This window comes from Falco cherrug, chromosome 12 (genome assembly GCF_023634085.1).
Source record: "Falco cherrug isolate bFalChe1 chromosome 12, bFalChe1.pri, whole genome shotgun sequence".
In the NCBI taxonomy this organism is placed as follows: domain Eukaryota; kingdom Metazoa; phylum Chordata; class Aves; order Falconiformes; family Falconidae; genus Falco; species Falco cherrug.
Genome location: NC_073708.1, coordinates 9,344,875 through 9,368,496, shown reverse-complemented (window position 1 = coordinate 9,368,496; position 23,622 = coordinate 9,344,875). Strand labels below are relative to the sequence as shown.

Genomic DNA, 23,622 nt, shown 5'->3' with positions numbered 1-23,622 from the left:
GATGTGCTCACTCTGCAGTCTGAGGACGAAGGTGTCTTTGCCTTCTCTTCCTGCTCCCAGCCACTCTTCCCCTTCCCCTGAGCTGGCTCTGGTTTTTGTTGGAGTGTGCCACTTTAGTTTACTAATCTAGTAAAAAATCCTGTTCAACTGCCTTCCTCCCTGGGATCAGGAATTAAAATTCACAGAGCAGTCTCATGGGTGAGTGGGTGCAGAGGAAGCGATGGCAGTGCAGGACACTGATGTGAAAGGTTAGGGTGTCCTTCTGCAGGACACAGTGAAACCATCTGAAAGTGTAAAGGCTACTCAGTTGTTCCAGACTACAATTCATATAAAGAAACAAAGCTTTGTTTAAAATGCACCTGTTTATGTTGTTGATCTAACCTATGCAGCTTTGAGTCAAGAAAGATGAGTTGAGAAATTGGGTACTAAAGTGATTAACAGTATAAAATGCTGTAAATGCTTTTGTTTTTCTTGGCTGAGGATGACTCGTACTTGACTGTGGAAAGTTTGCAGTGTTTCAGAGGATCATCATCAGTCTCTGTTTGGCCCAAATCACCTTTCAGGAACAGCAGAGATTAGGATTCGTATCCTCTGTTAAGTCCTTTGAACGGTTTGCTCCTGAAGCGCTGCATCAAGAGTTGTGCGATGAGTGTCTGGGTTTGGGAGGGACACAGTGTCCACACTCAAGTGGGTTTTGGAAGAGCTACGTTATAGTGCTTCAGTTGCAGGCTTGGCCTGCTTGCCTCTTTTCATTATTTCTACCCCTGTGGCTGGGAAGGCGAGACTCCCATGGCAGTTGTATTTAGGCTTTGTTTTCCCTTGAAAAGGGGGCTCCAGTGAACTGTATATTTTAAAATCTAGGCGACCTTTGTCTCAAGGGAAGCACAGTGTGCTAACAGCTGACTCCACCAAATAACTCCAGCATTGGGATCTAGCTTAAGAAGCAAATGTTTGTCTTGAGCAGAAAAGCTCTTCAGGCAGCAGAGCTGTGCTTTTTAATTAAAATAGCTGTTAGCTTGGTCATATGCTCTTAAACACTAGCACAAGGGTTACTTTTTCTGCAGAGCTTTAGGCAGGAATTTTCAAAGGGGGGAGTTAAGGGTTCGATTCCTATTTAATTAGAGTAATATTTGCTCCCTACCTTAGTTTTCTTTAAAAATCCGAGCCTTAAACTCTGGGCAGACGTGACTTTTCTTTGCTAAGAAGGGAGGATAAACATCAAAAGGCTAATGTTTAACATTTTTATGTAAGATCGTACGCTCTGGTATTTTGTTTTTTAAAACTTCCTTTGCCAAATACCACTTTTCCTCAGCTTCTGTATCACAAAGTATACAGTAACAAGTCATGTTAAGTCAGTGTTCAAAAAAAGTACTGCCTTGCTGGAATAGATGCTTGAAATATAGAGGAGACAACTCTGACATTAGATTATATGGTTCATAAATGCTGAGCGTGCCAGTCTCCTAAATTATGGAAAATGCATACTTGCTATTTTCTATAGAGTATTGGTTATTGCCAGAGAATGCTGTCGGGGTTGCACTTTTTTCTGATTCTGGTTGGCATGTGCATATATGACGTGCAGGGAACAGTCTTTACCTTTATATTAGCACAGGGAGGCTAGGTCAGAGACTCCTGTGAGAAAAGCAGTCATCTTTCCCGGTGGTGTGGTAATGGTAGACTTTCTGTTGCCTTTCCAGACTATTAAAAAGCATAGTAGCTTCTTTGGTACTGGCGGAGAACTGTCTACGCCAGAGTTGGCAAGTTGGCTGGTGATTTGCTGTCACTACAGTAGTATCTCCAAGAGACAGCTCTCTGAAGGAGGCCAAGAGGGATTATGATTCTCTTTCTTCCTTCGTGTTTGAACTGGCAGCTACAGAGGGAGCAGGGAGCACGTGGCAGCCTCCAGAGCTGGCAGCTCCAGATTTGAGTGTACAAATGATTTGAAACATTGGACATAAACTTTATCCTGGATGTTGTTTGTTTCTCTTGTGCTTGATTCCAGTGTTGTGCAGACGGATTTCAGAGGCATTAGAAGTTGCACCGTTAGTCAGTACCTTATCCAGTATGGATTCTGGAACACCTACCACAGCTTCCCATTTGTTTTGTGCTGCTTTCCATGTCCTTACAGCAAGCCTTGGTTAGGAGGTAGCTGTAATAAAACACCTGAGGTGTTAACAGCTGAACTGCTCTGATGACAGAATGACAACATCCAATTTAGACCATGCTGCTGCCTCTTCCCTTGTGTCTTTGGTGGCTTTCCAGGTTGGGAAATACTCTTTGCAGTCAGACGTGCCAAATAATCTCTTGTGGAGCTGTCTTTAAGTTTTCAGTACATCTTGCATGCGTTTGGCACTAGAACAAAATAGACTAGACCGCTGTGGTGCGGCTGGGTTAGTGGATGTGCTCTGTAAGACCAGGCTAACAGGTAACAGTTGTTTTAACTCCATCTGACTTGTTTCTGGCAGTTTCTGTCCCTTCCCTTGTACTTAGAATGAGGTGATTTGTCTTAGGATAATTACTAAAGATGCGTTGCTGAGATAGCTTGAGAAAATGAAGCTTTTATTGTAAGGGTTGGCTCCAACTGTTACATTTTTGCCTTGCACATCTTTTAACTTGTTAGGTATTTCCCTGATTCACTGGATTTTCCAGAGGTAAAGAGAAATGAAAAATGGAGAGTAGTTTGGTGATGTGTATTTCCTTTTGGTTGCTTCTTTATCCTGCTGTTGTCCCCAGTCGTTCCGCCTACCAGTGCCATATTAAACCAGTCTGTTGTTGGTGCATCACTAATAATTTTTAGGAACTTTGTTCTGTTAGTTTGTGTTACTGCCTCTGAAGCCCTATCAGGACCAGGACTGCCCTCTCTACCCAGTAGTCTGTGGGGAGTGATTTAGGGCAGTATTTAATGGATCAGGGTGTGCATAAGTCTCTTAAAGCCCAGAGTTTTGTATTTGGGGGTTGTAAAATCCCTTGTAAAAGCCCGTTAGTTCCACTACATGCTTCCCAGTGTGGTTATGAAATTAAACTCTTTTCTCTACCATATTAGCCTAAAATAAACACAGATGTTTACTCTGCTTGCTACAATTGTAGATTCATTTTCAATTGTTCAAATTCCATATTAAGCTCTTAAAATTTATGGTATCTTGGATGGCATTTGACATTGCCCAAGATACAGTAGATCTGTTAAACCCCAGAACTCAACACCTGAGGTTTGGAAATGGCTGCTGCTGCTTTGCTGCTCTGTAGTTCTGTATTTCGAATAGGAGAAAGATGGTGTGAGATCCCGGGGAAGAAGCAATTTTTTTGAGCTGTGATGCCTCTCACTTCTTTAGAAGACTCCTGCAAGGGAAAAAATACTTGGCTTCAGTCCTTGCTTCAGGGGAAACCACTGTAATACTTAAGTAGGGAAGACCTTTACTGAAAGCACATACAACTGGGGGCACTTTCTGCAGATGTAAACAGTGTAGCGCATTGAATTCTTTGTGCGCCTGAAGCCATCCCTGGAGCTGAAAGCAGCAGTTGTATTCATCTGATTGCCTGCAGGGAGCTGTGGAGATGGCTTTGTCAGAGCGTCTGGAATTTGGATGTGATCTGGACATCACACTGAGATCCCATTCTCTCAGTATTTCTTGTTTATTGCTTTGGATGTTCTTGTCTGTATAAAGGTGTTGCCTCTTTCAGAGAAATTTGAAGTTCTTTGCTCTGAGATACCTTGTGTGTCGGTATAAATGATCAACTATTTTCTTTTGTATACCTCACCGCGTGCTGCATCTTCCCTGCAATAACTGTTGTATTACACTTTTTATCATCTGCCTTTCTCCCTTTGTGGCTGGCAATTGCTTTCTAAGTCTGTTATGAAATTCTTCTCTCTGTTGGCCTGTCAGACACTGAACTCTATCCCTGTTCAGTGTTTTTATTCAGAGGTGGTGGCTTCAGTACTGCAAAATGTATTCCAGACTGAGGCTATGCCACTGGTATTACACAACAGCAACTGTTTGCATTAGCTATTCTTCCTTGTAGTCAAATGTCTTGTCAGTGATGTTTATTTTGTTGATTAAAGCTGTGATTGAGCAGAGGTCCCCGCTGAACTCTTCCAGGGAAGCTGAAGTGTTTCCTCAAGGAGTGCCTAACCTAAACTTTTTGCAACAAGTCAGTTCGCCTTTGTGTTTTACTTGGCGTTTGAGCATCAAGCCTTGTCTGCTGTTGTGCTGCCCAGCAACCTTGCTTGGTTAAATCTGAAATTCCCTGGCTTCCTCTTAGATAATGTAAATGTTATTTTGTTAAAGATATCGCTGCCTACTGTTCCTCTCCTTCCAGGCTGTTAATTAAATGCTCCAGTGCCTGTATGTATTCGTTAATTGTAACTTAGTTTTTTCAAGGAGTATGGATAATTCTGTGCATTAAAGATCAGTTGAATTTTTTAAGAAATACGTAATTGAGAAACAGGGGAGTGAATGTATTTTTCATAAGCACCATTTTACTAGAAGGCCTGATGGCTCCATGCAATTTTTCCTTTATTTTTCATTTGCTGAGGAGACTCACACAGCAGCTTAAGAAATCTGAGCTTTGACCTGACTGACCAACATGCATTGGGTTATGCTGTCAATGCAGATGTTTTCCTTGTGTCACAAGAAAGAGCTGGACAGAGAAATGTCCTTCCCCAGCCAGCTGTGGCCTGCCAGCCGGCATCCTGAATATACACGTGGGTAGTTAGGGGAAGAAACTTCGTGGTCCCCTGTGGCGTGGCATTGCTAACCTTCCACCAGTTAGGTTCGGTCATTTATACCGACAGTGTTTCTTATCTCCTAGTCCATTCTTGAGTCTTGATAAGATGCTGTTCACCTTCTCACTTAGTAGTCCTTTGAAACTCGGAGAAAAAAAGTAAACAACTCTAATGAGCCATGCTTTCTTTAGCTGTACTGGTTGTATTCAAAACCCATACAACAATCTTTGCAATACTTTGTGAATTAAATTACCCTTTCAGAGAGAATTTCTGCCTGGGCGTGGTTTATACCTTTCCAGACAGCGCTTTCAAGAGAGCTAGTGAGCTCTTCCCTGTGTACTGCAGCACTGGTGTGAGTAAGTGGCAAACTTCTGGTGAGGCACTGAGAGGATGGGGGCATAAGAGCTTCTTGAAATGTGATACTTGATACTCCTCTTCCAGTGAGTCTCTTAGGACCTTGAGGACCAGTTCCTGATTCTTGCTGGATTATCTTTCCAGTGTCACAAAGATTTTCTGACTTCCAGTTCAGTCTGAGACCAGTGCTGTCACAGTTGTGATTTGAAGAGAAATGGACGTTGCTGTCTTCCCAGCTCAGTTTTCAAGGAACTATTTTTTTTTTTTTCCCCCAAAGCACGGGAAGGTATTTGCATCCTTTGTCCTTCTAAATATTTTTAGTGCCTAAACTAAGTGTGAGATCTCCTCTCGGGAGCTTTAGCATCTAGTACTCCAGCTGTGCATCAGCAGTCTTTCCTGCTGGAGAGCTGTTAAGAGGCCATGAAAACTTTCTCTTTTATGGGAAGTCTGCTCTGCCAAAGCTGAAGACCTCAGATTGACCTGGCTGTATTCATCTGCAGAATCGGGGCAGCTGGAATTCAGGTTTATGCAAAGCCTGTAGGTTCCGTAGGGTCAGCTTTTGGAAGTGCCTGTTGCTGCTTGCCAGGGTGACTGGTTTCCTATCTGCTCAAGCTAATGCTCTACTTCTTCAGTGTGGTGTTGTACTCATCTTATGTGCTGTCTGCCTTACCTTTATAAATGAGGCTTTATTTTCTTTTTTAACATAAAGACCTCTAGGAGATGGGGCTGGCTGTTTCTCGTCAATGAAATCTGGTACAGTTACTTCAGGGACCTTGAAGCAGTGCATCCTGTGTCTGCCTAAAGAGAAGCTCCCAGAGTTCCTGTCCAGTTCCTGCTGGTCTGAAAATGGGAGCAATTAAAGCAGCAAACATGTCTGTCTTTATGGCTTTTCTGAGGGGAAATATGCAGGAAGTGACTTAGTTTCATAGTGGGCAAAAAGTGCTAAGAGTTGAAGGCTGTTCCCCTTTTCTACTTCTAGTTTTCAATTTTGAAATACCACATGGATGAGCTGTTTACTTTGTACAAGGTCACTTCAGAACCTGAGTCGGCATTTTGTTGATTTCCCAGGCTCTGCAAATATCAAGGTCAGGTTAGGCTTTTATTAGTTTCTTGGAGTAATTTGTGTTTCCTTTCTTGCTGTGTTATATATGTATGTTTCTATATTTCCTTTAAAATACTGTACAGTTAGTGTATTTGCACTTGCCTGCACTAGTTCACCCGATATTGAAGATGTTGCTTTTAGAAATGTAACTGAAACATTAAGAGCAAAAGAAGAGAAATACCTACAGAAACTTGCAGCTAAATGGATTAACAGTTAGCTGAAGGGATTGTGGCATTCAGAAACACTAAGGTTATGAAGACCTATATGACACTGTGCAATTCATAATGGAGTTTGCACTTGGAAGTTGAACTTCATTTTTGTGAATGAGAGACTTGATTCTTCCTAAAATTAACGAACAGAAAACAAGCTTACCAATACATGGCTACAAGTGAATATACCTGGTTTGATTACAATTAAGTCAAAGCAGCATCCTTAAGTAAATTGTTTCAGAGATCTTTTGTCTCATTTGACTTAAGTCAACCTGTCAGAGAGAAGCCTTGTGTAGGATATTCATTGAGAAGTTTTAGAATTAAATCCTCGTTTATGTCCAATACTGAAAGAGATTCTCTGCTGTGAAAAAAACATTCAGGAAGCTCCTGGGACAGATGCTACACTAAAGACCTAGGTTGCTAACAATAGAAACATCAAATCTTTTCTTTGCAGCGCTTCCCCAAAATATGAATCTACTTCTATCACTTTCAGAAGGAATTGAAGTCTCTACTGAGGGCAAATCAGCGCTTTCCAGAAAATGAGAGCTTGTGGCCATCCTGCAGTCCCACTAAGAATTAAGTGATGCTACTGCTTTGGGGGAGGACAGTCTTGAAAGCCATTTACAAATGTGTGATGCTACTTTCTGGGGAAAAAACCCCAACAAAACAAACAACATAAAAGCCCAAACAAACAACAACAGAAAAAAAAAACCCCTTCCAGAAACCTGTGTTGAAGAACTATAATGTTGATCATTAATCCCATGTTGTTAACACCTAAAGATTTAAAACCACCATATAAGCAACTGTAGGGTATCTAAAAGAGCCTAAACCCCTCCAAACCATCCCACCTAAACCCGCCCCTTGTTTCTCTCCTTTTGAAGACTTTGGGCTACAGAATGCATTTCCAAGCCACTCGAGCTGCACTTCAGCAGGAAGGGCTCAAGCATTTTTGGGCAATTCACCACTGCCAGCTAAGAAATGCAGGGGCCTTGGACGTTAGTCTGGGATTTGCAGTATTTCAAAGCAGTTCCAAGATCTTTCACAAATTATTACATTGCCTTAAGGATGATAAGACTGAGTGCTTATTAGTGTAATTAGACTGATATGCTCTGCTTGCCTTATGTTCCTTCTGATTCGCATATTTTTGCGCAGAAGTTGAGTCTGGTTTTCAATTATAACTTCAATAATGACCAAGTTTTTTTCATTAAAATACTGAGTAGTAAAATGCAATAGTTAATTGCTCGTTTGTACCCCTCATACTGGGTTGAATTTCCTTTGTTTTTAAAAGAAACTGCATTAAGATAGATCTCTTTGATTTGTATTCATAAATAAACACAAATATGAGATCTGGTAGCAGCAAAAGGAGCATTAGAAATCTGAGAAGCTAAGATCAAATTTAAGGACCTCAAACATGGTATGTTCTTTAAATGCAGTTGAATTGCTCAAAGTTTAAACTCTGCTTTTTTGTCTGTCTTGGGGAAACACTGATACACCTTTCAAAAGTTTGTTTAGGACTGTGGAAATATGGAATAACCCAGGGCATTGGGTTGCTGAAAGGACCTATGTGATGTCACTTGATACTGTCCTTTTTAGAAGTGGAGAATAAATGATATGGAAAAAAATTAAAAAATCGTAAGTGTTGATATTGCTAGTGACACATGAAAAGTCCCAAACAAACCCAGAGAGTTTATCTAAGGAGCAGTTTGTCCCTCTTTGCTTAAAAAAAAAAATCGCCAAACAAACCATGCGCACATGCAGACGCCCTCCCCCAATCCACCAGAAACCTCCACAAAACTTTACATTTCAGGAGTTCTATTTAGCCAGTCACAAGACAAGTGATTTGGAGAGAGGATTAACAATCCGGAGTGGTGTGGCAACCTCAGCGCTGAAAACTCTTGGCACTCTAGTGATACTGAGTTTGAATAGGCTGTGGTTAAAAGGAGGGTATAAATGCTGCAAGAGCTTCTGCAAAACGATCGTGCTGTGGATGAGTGTGTGTCAGGGTGCGTGTTCTTTGGTCTGGGTTGGGCCCCCTCCAAGAAAAGGAGCAAAATCACTTTATTATGAGTAAATAATGTCTTGATTTTTTTTTTTTTTGAAAGGAAATCAATTGTGTTGACTTGTGAGATATGTGTGGCTACTAGGAACCAGTCTGAGATTACTGACTCTCCAGTTTGGTTACTGATAAGCTAATACTGAAAGCTAACGATCAAATAACTTCTGTTATGACAAATGCACAGGTTTGTTTTACCATAATGTAGAAAGCTGTGTTTTGCAGATAACAATATGAAGTGTTAGATTTTCCCCTAACTGTTTAACTAAGTAAACTGGGAAGTGGTGATTAATTCTGAAAGCTTTATTATTATTACTATTACTACTGTTAAAATTTCATGGTTTTCCGAGTGATACTATCCTTGTTTTGAAGTAGCTGCACTGGAGGAAGGAACACATGCACAGAACAAAGTCAGTTGTGCAACTTTTTAAATAATAATAATTATTCTATTTCTTTGCCACTAAGGAAAAAAAAAAGTAGAGTTCACAGGACCAAAGGCTAAGATTTATTTAAGTACTTTGAAAACAAAAGGAATCATGATTTGCATATAGTAGATGAAGATGATTAAGACTGAACACTTTTACATTCCTGCCAACAAAAAATGTTTCAGTTCTGTGTATTGGAGGAGGTTTTATGTGTGTACTTGCATCATAATTTCTGGGTCATTAATAAACAAGGTGACTGTTAAGCAACATCTAGTAAGTATTTTTAAACCGGCAAACCTGAATAAACTGGAGCCCAGGCAAATTGGCAGTGCTGTGGTCTGCTCTTGAATTTCTTATTCTTGGAAAACTGGGGGAATTCCAGGCAAATATAAGTCTGCAGTTGATACAGTAGCTGGAGACGACAAACAGGAGGATCTTGGTAGTAGCAATGCTGTTACTTAAGAGTCTTGTCCCAAATAATGGAAAGCTGCTGCAAGCTAGTGAGGGAGGTGGTGCTGTGAGCTGGAGGGGGAAAGAAAAAAAAGTTCACATCAAACAAATCTGATCTTACTCTTTGATAAAGAGTGGTCTTTTGGTGCTACGTACATCATATCAACATTTTAGGAAGGGTGGTAAAAGCACGTTATAAGGAAGTAAAAAAAAAAAAAAAAAAAGCAAGCTTTCAGTGTTGAGAGGGTTTGGTTCTTAACGTAACAGAAAAAGGGGAGAAATAGATGATCAAGAAAGATTGTGGGCTGTGACCAGTACACTGTGGTTGCATATGTGCACTCATATGCCAGCCTGGGAAGAAAATAGCTGGTGCTTAGCCCTTACGTTTTATCTGTTCAAGAAACTCAAAATAAGAATGGATGACTTGAAATTTAAGCTAAACAATTTCAGCTTAAAAGTAAACCATGCAGCTTTAATTGGGAAGATGAGTAAGTGTTGAAACAAAATATTGATGCAAGTGGTAAGTTCTCCAGATCTTGATGTCAAAGCAAGATAGATTTGGATAAATAAATACATCTGTAAGTGTGAATTGCAGAGCTTTTATAGATGTGACTCAAGGAATACTGAATTTCACAAACTGATTTCATACTTGGTCATTCTTTTCCTTAAAACTCCCTGAAACTGTACATTTGTTTTCTTCCCTCCAATATCTCCAGTCATTAAAGCATTTTAGTAGAGTGTTTATTTTGTCTCTAACAAAACCAAACATTTACATCAACAAAAAAAACCCAGCAACCAAGAAAACCCCAGCTATTTGTGGTTATCTGCAAGTACCTGGGGAAAGAAAAATGGGTATTTTAGGTAAAAGAACCTCAAGAATTCTGTTCTTCCTCATCAGGTAACCTCTGTTGCATAATTATATAGGAAAGAATTAAGTTCTCCTGATGAGTTACTTTGCTGCTGGCCTGTTGACACTGCTTTGGCCAAGATTTTCTTGTGAGGCCTTCTCTCTTCTTAGTCCCTCTGGCTGCACTGCAGGCAGGCCTTCTTTCTGCTGCTCACATCCTCACAGGTGTATCTTCATATACTGCAGGCTGCCTGCTGGCTCTCACATTGTGCATTTTTTAAAGTTATCTGCAGTTCAGCGCCTGCTTTTGGGATCGTTTAGGGATGCTAGTTCTCTTTGCCTAACTTGTTGAGAGCGTTTTTGGAAGTTCTCGGGCTCAAATGTCGTAGAAGTAAGTGGCAATCAATTTGGACTACACTACAGTGTTTCCCTTGCTTATGTTGTCTGTGGAAGAATCTTCTTGTGTCTGAACATCTGAACTTTTATTAAACTTGTTTGTTTCTGTGTATCAGGCCAGTTTTGCACTGAAGATGTTGATGAATGTCAGCTCCAGCCCAATGCTTGTCAGAATGGAGGTACCTGCACCAACCACAATGGAGGCTATGCCTGTGTCTGTGTCAATGGTTGGAGTGGGGATGACTGCAGTAAGAACATTGATGATTGCTTCACTGCCTCCTGTGCTAACGGATCTACTTGCATTGATCGAGTGGCTTCTTTTTCATGCATTTGTCCAGAAGGAAAGGCAGGTAAGGACAGAAAACTTGCATATATCTGGCACTTCATAGAAGATACTTCCTGTATGGTATGTGTTGCTTAAAGTGGTGTGTTTATTCTGCACACTTCGTGACCAAACCAGGAAGAACAAAAGGAAACATGCTGTCCATAAGCAAAGACCTTTTTAACCTCTAGTTCAGGACAAAGAAGTATTTGTATTGGGCTGGAAGACAAACTTACTACAGTTTAGATTGTAAGGAAAGCAGATCTTTTCCTAGCCCTTGGCAGAACCTGTATTTGCTTGAGAAGTTATTCATGAGGGTGACTTGCTCTGTGCCACTTACAATAATTGTACTTAAAAGTCTAGAAGGCAAATTTAGATATTTTGGCGTGAGTGAGGATGCCCTTACTGGTATATTTGTTTTTGTAGGGTAGGTAAAAATATAATTTCCTAACTACTACCCAGAAATAAAAGTGAACAGTATATCTGAAGTAAGAAAGTGAGCTTCATGTGCACCTGTATTTTCAGCTGTCAGAAAACTCATCATGCTGGTTAGAGAGAAGAGTTAGTTAACTGCTCCAAGGAGGAGATTTTCGTAATGATAAGCCATTTTATGGCTCCAGAAGTGCTGCAGACACCTCTGAAGTCACAGAATATATGTTTAAGTATAATGTTTTATAAGTGTGTGGTGAAATCCCTGTGGTAGTCTGTAAGTTGAAGCGTATAAGATATTGCTTAAGCTTCTGGCTGTGCGAGTCTCTGAAGTATCAAGACAGAGGATTTGATAGTGTAACATAGAGTCTGACTGCTATATCTTACTTTTTTGAATACACTCTCAAATGTTTCTCTAGGTCTTCTGTGCCACTTGGATGATGCATGTGTTAGCAATCCATGCCAGAAGGGTGCTCTGTGTGATACCAATCCTGTGAATGGACACTATATTTGCACCTGTCCTCAAGGCCATAAGGGAGCAGACTGCACTGAGGATGTGGACGAGTGTGCAATGGGTGAGTTTGTTTGCTAATTGTGAGTTCTGGGTCATTTGCTTTATGCACTAACAGAGGGGCAAGAATACACATTATGTCATAGCTTCTCAACGTCAGTGTGACTCCTTCCCTACTCTCCCCCTTCCATTACAGTGTCTTTAGATGAGCTTTAAATCTTGTGTGAGACTTGGGGCAAAGGGCTGAGTCAGAAGAGTTGTCCATGTTAGAGCTGTTAGCCTCTGGAATATGAAAAGCAGTGAGATGCTTAACCATTCTTCATTGTGCAAGAGGGCTTTAGCATTGTGTGAGGAGTGCAGGCAAACAGATGCCATAATTAAGCTGACCCTTGGAACTGCAGTGTACAATGAAAGTACTGCAGTGTGTGTGGGAGTTGTTGCAGCTCCTGCCTTGGTGGAAATATATCAAGGCTGTTTGACAGCCAGAATATGGCTGGATCTTTTGAGTGCCTTCCAAGACTGGTGACCATGTGGGGTTTTAAAGCTGTAGTTCTCTGATATCATGCTGTTGTGTTGTTTTGGGGATTGGAGACTCACAGACTTGATTATAGTTTTGTGAGTGCTAGTTCATGCTTCTAGAGTGTGATGCGTGAGGATAATACCCAGCCAGCACTCATGGGAAGTAATGGACAGAAGCATTTCTTAGAATTTTGTTCCTCGGTCTGCCTTGGACAAGAGTGCAGCTCTTTTCTGAAAAGGAAAAAAACATGAAGGACTAGTTTGGTTGTTTTGTGGCTGTGGTGGCATCTTGTCAGCCTCAGGAGTGAAGTAAATGTAAAAGATGATCTAGAGATAAGGCCTGGAAAGCATCATTAATCCTCTAGTCCCTGCTAGTTGTACTCTCCTCTTAAGAACTGTCATTAGTATTACAGACCAGAGTTGCTCCTTTGGTCCATTGGTAATAATGGCAGTCTTTCTTTTTGCCTCTAACAGGCAAGTGACTGCCACATGTTTTCTTCAATCTCAGTAGCCTTTCCCTGGAAGGATGGACAGTCGTTCCCCAGTATTAGTTTCTAGAAAGGAATGGCCACTGGAAAAGACCGTGACTAATAAGGAATGCTGTGGCTTTCCTGCTCCAAGGAGGGGTTTTGACACACACACACGTTTTTATTTTTCTTGCAGCAAACAGCAATCCGTGTGAACATGCTGGGAAATGCGTAAACACAGAAGGCTCTTTCCACTGCGAGTGTTTAAAGGGCTACACAGGACCTCGCTGCGAAATGGACATCAATGAATGCCACTCAAATCCATGCCAAAACGATGCCACCTGCCTGGATAAAATTGGAGGATTCACATGTCTCTGTATGCCAGGTGAGGGGAGTTTCTGACTGAGACGGGGCTTCCAGCAAAGGAAAAACTCAGAAAGCAGAGCACAGGGAGAGTTGCCAGCTGTGCTGAGGTGGAACACAAAATTGCAAAGGGGTGAGGCTAAATGAAAGGGTGAGAGCGATCCTGCTCTGGCGGCACCAGCCAGGAGGACTTGGCATCTGTGTGTGGGAGGGAGAAGGCAATTAGAGGACTGAGAAAGAAACTGGTCTCTATGTCAGCAAAGGAAGTTGGCATTCAGAGCTGAACTGTATGTGAACGTTTGTTACTATACCTCTTAAAGTGCATGTGTAGAAACTTAGGTTTCTGAAAGCAAAGCAAGTGCAAACTTTAAGAGTGACTGTGGTTTGAGATATGTATATGATGATTCTGCGTAACAGAGTTTGGGTTTTTTCTCTGCTTGAAACACTCCACACGATGCAAGCTCCCTTTGACCTGGGGAAATAACTGTAAACAAAGTTACTTTATTGAAATCATCTCCCTTATGAGGAAAGTCTGAGGGAGCTGGGGATGTTTAGCCTGGAGAAGAGAAGGCTGAGAGGGGATCTTATCAATTTCTACAAATACGTTAAGAGTGAGTGCCAAGAGCAGGGGACCAGGCTCTGTTCACTGCTGCCCAGCGACAGGACAAGGGGCCAGGGGCAACGGGCACAAGCTGCAACACAGGTGGTTCCATCTGAATAAGAGGAAGAACTTCTTCACCTTGAGGGTGACGGAGCCCTGGCACTGGCTGCCCAGACAGGCCATGGGGTCTCCTTCTCTGGAGGCACTCAAACCTGCCTGGATGTGACTCCATGCAGCCTTGCTGGAGAAGACCCTGCTTTAGTGGGGGTTGGCCAGGGGTGCTCAAACTACGGTCCACGGACTGGATACGGCCCCCCAGGGTCCTCAATCCGGCCCCCGGTATTTACAGAAACCGCCCGCCCACCCCTCCCCCGCTAGGGGTTGGGGGGGGAAACCAAGCAGCCGCAGATGACTGCCTGCCACTTCATCCGCGCGCCGGCCCCCTGGTTAAAAAGTTTGAGGACCCCTGGACTAGATGGTCTCCAGAGGTGCCTTCCAACCCTGACCATCCTGTGGTTCTGTGAAATCGTGCTTGTGAAGCTTACATGTCCAGCATACCAATGACCTCTGTAGCCTATTTCACTTTCTAATAGAAAGTGGTAAAAAAAGAAAAGTGTGCAAGTAGCTGGTTGCACACCCTTACGAAGTACAATGAAAGAATTGTGACCCCTGCAGGTGATCAGCTGGTACCAGGAAAGCTGGAATGAGTTTTTAATTGATACCTAATCTGTTTTGAAAGGTGGAACTCTACTCCCAAGTATTTCACCCTTCTTAGTGTTTTTCTTTTACTCTGACATTGGCTAAAAAGCCTTAAGCTAAAAATATCTGTGTGTTTGTTTCTTCACCTTTTACCGTATATTGGCGCACATACAAATATATTGGTATCTTTCAAAGTGTTAAAACATAACCCTTCTCACCAACTGGATGAAAACATTAGATGGGAATTGAGCACAGACTTCTCCTGTTACTGCTGATGAAGTGAGCATGTTCAGCAACGGTGAAAAATATACATTCAGCGTCCCTTTTTAACCTCTGGTATATATTCTTACCTTGTAGGTTCTGTCCAAGCTGCAAACTTGCAGTGAAACCAGGCTTAGACTTTCAGCGCTGATGTAAGAGGAGTTAGACTTTCAAGGGCACTTTCTTAAGGCCTTCATTCACCTTTTTTTTTTTTTTTTTTTTTTTGGTAAACAGGTTTTAAAGGTATACACTGTGAAGAAGATATTGATGAGTGTCTAAGTAATCCCTGTGTGAACAATGGAGAGTGTCTTGATAAAGTCAACCGCTTTCTCTGTGTCTGTCCTCCTGGTAAGTACATATTTCTGGAAGCTTTTCCTGCTTTACCTTAGGAAGAATTGCATAACCAGTGAGAGATTGCAGGTGGTATGTTTCTTGTGAGTTTCTGTTGTCTTGGTGCAGCATCTGCTTGAATGAGTGAGTTGCAATCACTGATAAATAAGAATAGACATGTATTGGTTGCAATAATAGTGTGCCTGTAACTGCCCAAGTGTTGAGAAACATACAGTTGGGTGTCTCAAAGAGTAGCTGGCAGCATGAATTTCTCTTATTGTGAATATCATAATGAGATAATAGATGTGTAATCCCAAATATGTTTTAAATATCAGAGCCTCTGCATGCTTTTTGTCTTTTTCTGAAGTTTTTAGGCAGAAGCCATTTTTGCATCAGTATAGTTGATGTTGCTTGCACCATGAGGGAGGTGGATTGGGTCTTCACTTTAGAAAAGGATGAATGCTGAGCGGAGGATTCAATGTTAGCTGTAGGGTAAATACCACTTGTTTTCCTGATGGCTTATAAAAAGTTTTGGGTTCTGAATATATTTGACAGAAGCCTGCTCTTCATCCCTTGTTAATGATGTTCTGGCTTCTCCTGCCAAGAAACATTCCTGAAATTTTTTGGTTTTTCGCTTGAGGTGCCTAAGGCTCCGCATCATCTTGATATAACCTGTTGATAGTTTGTTAACTATTTCAAGAAGTATATTGAAAGATACAGTGCTGTATTGTACCACATTCCACACTGGTGTAGTAATTCTAGTCTAAAGGTTCTAGTGATGTATGCATTGTTGTTCCATTTTAAGTTACTTGCTTTGATTACTTGAAAGTTTTTATTGGTGGCCTCTCAGTTTTATAGACAGGCCTGCTGTCCAGTGGTTGACACCACTTGTGCTCTGTCTGCTTTATTTCTGATTGACTTGGCCATCTCAGTTTTCAAGCAGAGGCTCCTTTGACCTAGAGGCTAGAAACTATGTTTTGGCTGGTGGTTTGGATGAGGAACCAATCCACCCAAGGTGTGGTGTGTGTGCACAATGATGCAATTGAGTTTAGATTTACTGGGCTTATACTTGGGTGGTTTTAAAGATTTGCTAATAATTCCTGGCGGTGCAGCTGTTTAGATTAACTTCCTCAAATTACTTCTGGATTTTCATCTTTTTTCTACCTTTCAGGATTCAGTGGTGCTGTGTGCCAGATTGATATAGACGACTGCTCCAGCACACCGTGTCTTAACGGAGCCAAATGTATTGACCATCCCAATGGTTATGAGTGCCAGTGTGCCACAGGTTAGTCTGGTGTTCAGAGCCCCTGGAGATTGTGTGTAACCTAAATACGTAAAGGGGTGGCCAAAGAAGTGTCAGCATTCTTTCTTTCTTTCTCTGAAATACTGCTTGTTTGTTGCGAAGCTTTGTCTACTCCTTTGCAGCAGAGAATAGTATTTAAGTAAAGAAAGCCTTTCACTTCTGACAGCAGTAAGTTCACAGTTGATGGGCGTTCTGGCCTCCCTCTTTCAGCCCCGTCTCTTGCTTCCCAGAAGGTGACAGCTTCTTCTGTATTGACTGTGGAATCCATGAGTGAAAAAACAGCAGTGTGAAGCCTTTTATCTGTGGCTTACCTTTCTTTCTTCCAAGTCGGATTATGTAGTACACGGTTGAAGAACAAGAGATGGACAGAGCAGTGCTATTTCTTTTGCATCAGGCTATTTTATGTCAAAAGTAGAGATTGAAATGCAGTAAAAATTGCGTCCATTGGAAGAAATACCACACAGCAGCTGCCTGCCAGAATGTAGTTAAAATGACTTGTCAAGCATCATACAGAAATTTTGACAGAGCTGTGGATGGAACCGAGGTGGTTTTTTTTTTGAATGCATTAAATTCATTTACTGCTTGGTTAATTACACATCCAAAAGCATCAGGCTTATTTATGGGATTTTCTTATCCTCAGACCTCTAGGAGTGCTGTAGATATATTTTTATCTTAATTTTTCCATCTGGTTAAATAAGAGGGTTCAGAGCTGTTACAGTCTAATTATCAGCAAGGAACAACTTTTGGTTGCTTTCAGTTAATGGTGCCTGATGCTTGTGATGCAGATTCAGTTGTCGAATGCATTGGCTTTAGCTCTTCCATTAGAGAAAAAGCTGAAAAATTCCTGGAGCCACCTTTGTCCCGGATAAGTGCTCTTAGATTGGCTAGGCTGATGTGCAATTTTTCTCATTTTGGATCATTCTAGTAATCAAATTGTTAAGGCACATTTGACTTCACTAATATATTCTGCACTGTACAGAATAGAGCAGAGATTAGCCTAAAAATTCTTCTCCAGTCTTTTCACACACCCCCTCTCCCCCTTCCCCAACGTGCCTGAAGAAACAATGAATTTGTTGAAAGTAGGGGAATGCAGTAGTTCTGATCAGGAAAGGAATAGTTATTGTTAGAATTCTCCTTTTGGTGTTACTGCATGTGACAGAATAAGCTGGCACTTGCAAAAAGAAGAAAAAGCTCAAAGCCTCTCCAAACTTGGAAACTTATCTTTGAAAGTCTTTTTTCAGGTTGGTGTGTAGTCTGGTTGCTTTCATTCGTTGAGAGTGCCGAGTTTGTCAGGCCTGGGAGGGTTTGGGCTGTGTAGCGGAGGACAGTGTGGAGAGCTGCACCTTGACGAGCACGTTCTGCCTTTGCGCACTGAGCTGCTGGAACCGCCTCAGTACAGAAAGCCTGGGTGTCCCAGATGGGGAGGGAAGACTGCTGCTTCCATGAAGGCACAGTGACTTACGGAGCGTTTTCAAGGAACAGGCCGAAAGCAACCAAATGTTTGTTACTGAAGCGGCAAGTCTTGGTAAAATCCTTAGTTAGTACTTTGGCTGAAAATGAAAGAGGGACCCTGTCCTAGGGTTTTTTTCCATCCTGTCTGAGATATTCTTATGTTCTATATTCAGGTGGGTTTTTTTCTAGTCTAACTCTTGTCTGCAAAGAGGGAAATTATATCTCAGTAAGGTGTGTTCAGTTAAGAGATTGAGAAATACATCTGATCTTTAAGTGGTTCAGTTGAGCTACAATAGGAGGCAAGGTAATAATTTTTTGAACGAATGTATGCTAAGTATTATATTTAATATTGACAGCCTTCTGTAAGACTGAAATGTGGAATTCATCATTGGGGCAGGTCAGTTTACTGGAAAATGATGTTTGAGTATGTTCTTCCTCTATTAATCTCATATTATGAGTGTATGTGTTCCCTGAATGGTAATCGCCAGCTGCCGAAGTGATTGAAAACTGCAAAATGTTTGGCCAATTGCTGTACAGATAGCTCTATTTACTGCTTGCTTTTTGTCTTTTCTTTCCCTTCTGGCATTATTCCACTTCTCCTTCCCAGTGGTAGATCATGGCTTTTCTTTTCTTGAGTTGTCTTAGGTCTTCCCTCTTTTATTTGCCTCTGTTCTCTTTTTTTTTTTGTTGTTTTTGTTTTGTTTTGCCACTGTTCGTCCTCTTATCGGTTTGTTTTTCCTCCTTCCCTAACATCTTTTTATATCCATCTCTCTAACTAGCTTCCCTTCCCTCTCCCCACCTGCTTCCACACCCATTCATCCATGCATACGTTCGCAGAACTTGGAAATTTTAGCCGTCACCTGGTATGTTTGACCACAGAAATAACCACAAACCTGTATGAAAAATGGGGAGCCTGTTATCCACTTAAAATACTCAGGTGAGAATCGCTCTTCAGCTGTTGAAATTCCCTGCAGCTTGGTTTGTATCATTCTCCAATTGGTGTCTGAAATTTGAAGTTCTACCTTCCTAATCTTCAGCTGCTGGAAGGCAGTGTGAGCTGTTGCTCCAAAACCTTGTCTCTGAAAACCGTTTATTTTAAATTGTCCCTGCTTCATTTAGCTCTGCTCCATCACGGAAAACAGGGCTCTTGCGGGAGTTGTTTGCTGCTCTTAGCTTCCTGAACCATTGTTTTAGCCCTTCTGGTGAATAGGTTCTGTCCTTCTCTGTTGCTCAGGATGTTTCCCAGCTGAAGCAGAATGAAACAGGCCAGATTGCCGCTTGTTTCATTGCTCCTAACCAAAGAGGTTGCATGCAGTCTTTCATAAATTTGCAGTTGGTGCTTGATTTGAGTTACTGAAAGGTTTCCCAGTGAAAGGGGCAAGAAAGTTTTTAATAAGTGGAGCTGCAGGGGCTTTGCCGTGAGCCGAGGGAGTTCCCTTGGGAAGGTTTCTGCAGCATCTTTGCAGTAATTCCTCAGTCTAAAAAAGTCAACCCTCCTGGTATTGTGTAGAGGAAATAATGACAGGGGAGTGCCTTCAGATAGTTTATACTGATGCACGTAAATATTTCTCATGGAGATTTACATGTTTCCTCTCATTGCTACTGTTCTGAGTAAACTGAAGGTAACCACTTCCAATGCCAGGATTCTCCATGCAAGATGTTGTTCTGTAATGCTGTGAACAGTGGAGGAGTGTTGTTTTCCAGGGCTGGAAAATGGGCAGCAGTTGAGATGCCCTGTTACCCTCTGTGCTGTCTGCCACTTTGCCGATTCTTAATATGATTCTTCCTATATTTGCATTATATTCACTGCAGCATCATACCAGTTGCCTTCTTAATTACTCCAATTCATCATTTTTCCTTAGGTTTTACTGGCCTTCTGTGTGAGGAGAATATCAACAACTGTGATCCGGATCCTTGCCACCATGGGGAATGTCAAGATGGAATTGATTCATACACATGTATATGCAATCCTGGCTACATGGGTGCCATATGCAGCGAGCAGATAGATGAATGCCACAGCAATCCCTGCCTCCATCAGGGGCGCTGCATTGATTTGGTGAATGGCTACCAGTGCAACTGTTTGCTGGGCACTTCAGGTACATAAACCACAAGTGGAAGGATTGGGTTCTAGCAGAATTCAAGCATTTAATTATTTCTTACATGTGCTCTGATTTGCATACAGAGATAAGCTTATGGTATGAGTGTATCATTTTTATATTACTTTTTCTTGCCGAATTTTGATGTGTTTGTGTGGATTACCTAACCCTCACTGCTACTGCATCTGGCCTTGGAACAATTTACCTCCTCTTTACTTCTAAATTCAAGCAAAAAATAGGTATGGTATTCAAAATGGTTTACTCTTTTGTTTAAACATGTAGTACAAGTTCAGGGTCATAGTCGGCACCCAGTAACTCAGGTGACATTCCTTGGTGTCGCAGTGCTTCTGCACCATCCCCTGTTTGAGGCGTCCCAGTGCACGTGTAACTTTGAAGCAGGTGGGATTCTTAATTTGGCTATTTCTGGGAAACAGTTTTCTTGTCGTCTTTGTAAGATTTGGACCCTTATTCCTCTATCTTTTTTTTCCAGGAGTGAACTGTGAAAATAACTTTGATGACTGTGCAAGTAACCCATGCATTCATGGGGACTGTATTGATGGCATTAATCGCTACAATTGTGCTTGCAAACCTGGATTTACAGGTAAAGTCAGCTACCAATTAGCTTTGAGTTGCTTTGAATATAGTTATCCAGGTAACTTAAGGAAGCTGTTCTTTGCATACTGACTGCAAGGGATTCGGTTAGTATCTCGGTAGATTCTTCTAATCTTTGAATCTCAGCATCTTACATTACAGCAAGTTTTACAGAGCAGAAAAATGGCCTAACCTGTGCTGTGAAATACCATTCTTGTTAGGTAATTATATCCAATTCATGGTTCTTGGGTTTATAACAAATAAACCCATGTGACTTTGGTTTATTATTTACAGCTTCTTTTCAGGGCCAGAGAGGTTGTGGACGATATGGCAAGGTGTTTGATTAGACAATACCTTGGGCTTTGACCATGAACAGTATTTCTTTCTGTGAAAGCAAAGCATTAACTCAGTGTTGTAATCAGCTGCTCTCCACTCTGAAGTCTCCAACTGAACCACCTGCTTTTTTCAGTACTTCTCTTTCACGGCGTGGTCTGTTCTGTTTCCCTTGAAATTACAAAAACTTACCTAATACAGTAAAAGTAAGGCTGAAAAAAGAAGCTTTTAGACACTTTTGAATCCATGCTTAGAACATCAGGACTATTTCTGATGACTAAAGCACATCTCAACACTGTTTATAAGGGACTTAATACGTTCTGAGCCATGTAAGGTAATGTGCTCATAAAATGATTGTTGTAAGGCGGTTGGTACTGTTTATAAGAGTTTTCTCATCACATTTGTTACTGTTTATTATTGAATGATTCTAATCAGAATTGATCTGAAATGCATTAGAAATAGCACTAAAAGGTTCCAAGTGCTTTTCTCTTGGCATCTTTCTAGACTTTTGATGCTCCTTTCATCCTTTGGCTCTGGCATGGTCATACCTTCTAGCCTTCAGGACGGGAAGAAGATGACCTTGATCACTCTTGCCTTTCAGGCTTCTTTGTCGCTGGCCTACCATATTTGTTATCCCACTGGACAGATTCTCTACCGTTAACACTATTAAAATAATTCAGTAATATGATGAATTGTCATATTCCAGGATCTAAAGAGCTGGCTTTCATGGAATCTCATTACTTTGTCCTTCCCTTGTGTTAAAAATGCTTTCAGTGTACTGCAAAATTCACTTCATTTAGCTTTCCAACCTCACAAGATCTTACAGTTGCTACTTCAAGGATCTTGCAGTTGTAATTAGAGGCAGGCAAAACAGGAAATGGTGTTTTTTAAAGTCCCTTTTGCGCAATAAACCACAAGAACTATATTTACTGCAGACAGTATGGCAGTGTTGGTTGTTCAAAGGATAGGTGCTTTCAAAGCAGAGAGCAGGACTATGACAAGTGGAGCTCAAGGGGTTTGTTCCAAGCATGACACAGCTGAGTGATTTTTGCCTCCCTAATCAGTATTAACCAGTGTTTTTTAGTGGAATTCTGTTGAGATTCTTGAATGGTTTGTAAATACTTGTTGAGTGGTTTCTAAGCACAGAAAAGTGCTGCATCTTTCAAAAATGCTTCTCTTGACTTCTGTTAAAGCACAGAGGCATGCAAGCTCTGTCCCACTGCATTGGCTTTTCTGAGTTGTGTCTCAGGGCATGTTCTCACAGACACACAAAGCAGATGCTCTTATAAGAAATACTACTTAATAAGTATTGGATTTTTTTCTAGGCCCACGTTGTAATGTGGACATTGATGAATGCACATCTAACCCCTGTCATAATGGTGGAACATGTCTAAATGAAGTCAACGGCTTTCGGTGTGTATGTCCTGAAGGTTACCATCATCCTCACTGTCAGTCACAGGCAGATGGTTGTCTTAGTAATCCCTGTGTACATGGCAACTGCACACATATCACTAGTGGGTAAGTACTTCTTGTCACGTTAAACTTGCCTGCTACCTTCTATACTTTTTTTTCTTGCTTTGCCTGGAGTTCCAACTTGGCTTGAGGTTTCTGGTTTTTCTTTTAATTTCTCAGATTAGGATCCAGACCTATCTGCTGCCCATGACATAATCACAGTAAGGGGTAGATATTTAGTCACTAGCTGCAGTCTGCTGTTTCAACATAGGGTTTTCTGTCCTGCATTGTATTCTTTGCTAGCTTTGCATGGGTGTGTAGTGCAGGGTGGACTGCCATCGTCTAAAGGCAGGGTTTGGCAGCTCAAGTGAGTAGAGTGAATGCAATTGAAATAAAGAAGTGGTTCCAAATTGAACCTTTGGGGAGCAGCAGCTACTGTTCCATCAAACTCTAAAATGTTGAGCATGGAGACTGTCTTTGTTGGCTAGTGCTGTTCTTGCTACCCAAATACTATGTATTAAGGAACAGGCAGACAACTTTTGACACTAGGAGATAAAGCAATATTTGACTTAAACACTTTGTCCAGCTTTAGTCACATTGTTGGATGCCTGAGAGAAAACAGGAAAGCCCGTTCTGGCTCTTTTGATGGCAGTGGTTGCTTCTGAATCTTTCCATCCAGGAAGACCAAATGCTGATTTTGGGAGGCCTGAATCAGACCTCCTTTTGGTATTAAGTGCAGGGCCTGTGGAGTCAACAGGTTTGGGGAGGTAGGGCTTGTGTTTGTGGAACTTCTCAACTGTGCATCGAATAACAGTGCCTCCCAGATGTGTGCTGTGCCCTGGAACGTGCTGTCGGCACTTGGGCAAGGAAGTGATTTACCACTGTGGATAGCTCTGTGGGGCAGGATTCAGCACTTTCCCTGGAGCTGGCAGGAAGGCTGCCTTTCTTGCTAATTCAGCCTCTGCGTAAGCTTGGAAAACAAATGTTTTGGTTCATCTTGCCTGTCATGTCACCTGCAGTCATATTTGTGCCTGTGTACACGTTTTGCTCGGTGCCAGATAAAATAAGTCTTGCTTGCATGAGAGAGAGGGAGACCAGTGTGTGTGGTGTGGCCTGAGTCTGGGGTGATTCACCAAGTCCTTGGTTCTACGTCATATGGGTGGAGTGCTGCTCCACTTCAGATTTTGAAACACGATGGAGAAGATTGCTCCTGCTCCCAGCCAGCTGTTTTCATTTGTAACCACTGCTTTGTATTAAATCAGTCTAGTTATCTTTGGAACCTATTGTTCCTCTCCACTTCTTTTAATCTTTTTTTTTTTTTTTTTCCCCCTGTCTTTGTT

At 41.6% G+C, this 23,622-nt stretch overlaps 1 protein-coding gene across 1 annotated transcript in view; it reads left to right on the top strand.

Moving 5' to 3' along the window:
* The window catches only part of NOTCH2 (notch receptor 2), an 88,154-nt gene that overhangs the window by 32,201 nt on the left and 32,331 nt on the right, over positions 1 to 23,622 (top strand). Inside the window, exons 6-13 of the mRNA XM_055724553.1 lie at positions 10,670 to 10,903; positions 11,724 to 11,879; positions 12,998 to 13,186; positions 14,960 to 15,073; positions 16,227 to 16,340; positions 19,673 to 19,906; positions 20,397 to 20,507; positions 22,156 to 22,348. Of these exons, the coding sequence (XP_055580528.1) occupies positions 10,670 to 10,903; positions 11,724 to 11,879; positions 12,998 to 13,186; positions 14,960 to 15,073; positions 16,227 to 16,340; positions 19,673 to 19,906; positions 20,397 to 20,507; positions 22,156 to 22,348 (1,345 nt within the window). The remainder of the gene's footprint in view (positions 1 to 10,669; positions 10,904 to 11,723; positions 11,880 to 12,997; positions 13,187 to 14,959; positions 15,074 to 16,226; positions 16,341 to 19,672; positions 19,907 to 20,396; positions 20,508 to 22,155; positions 22,349 to 23,622) is intronic.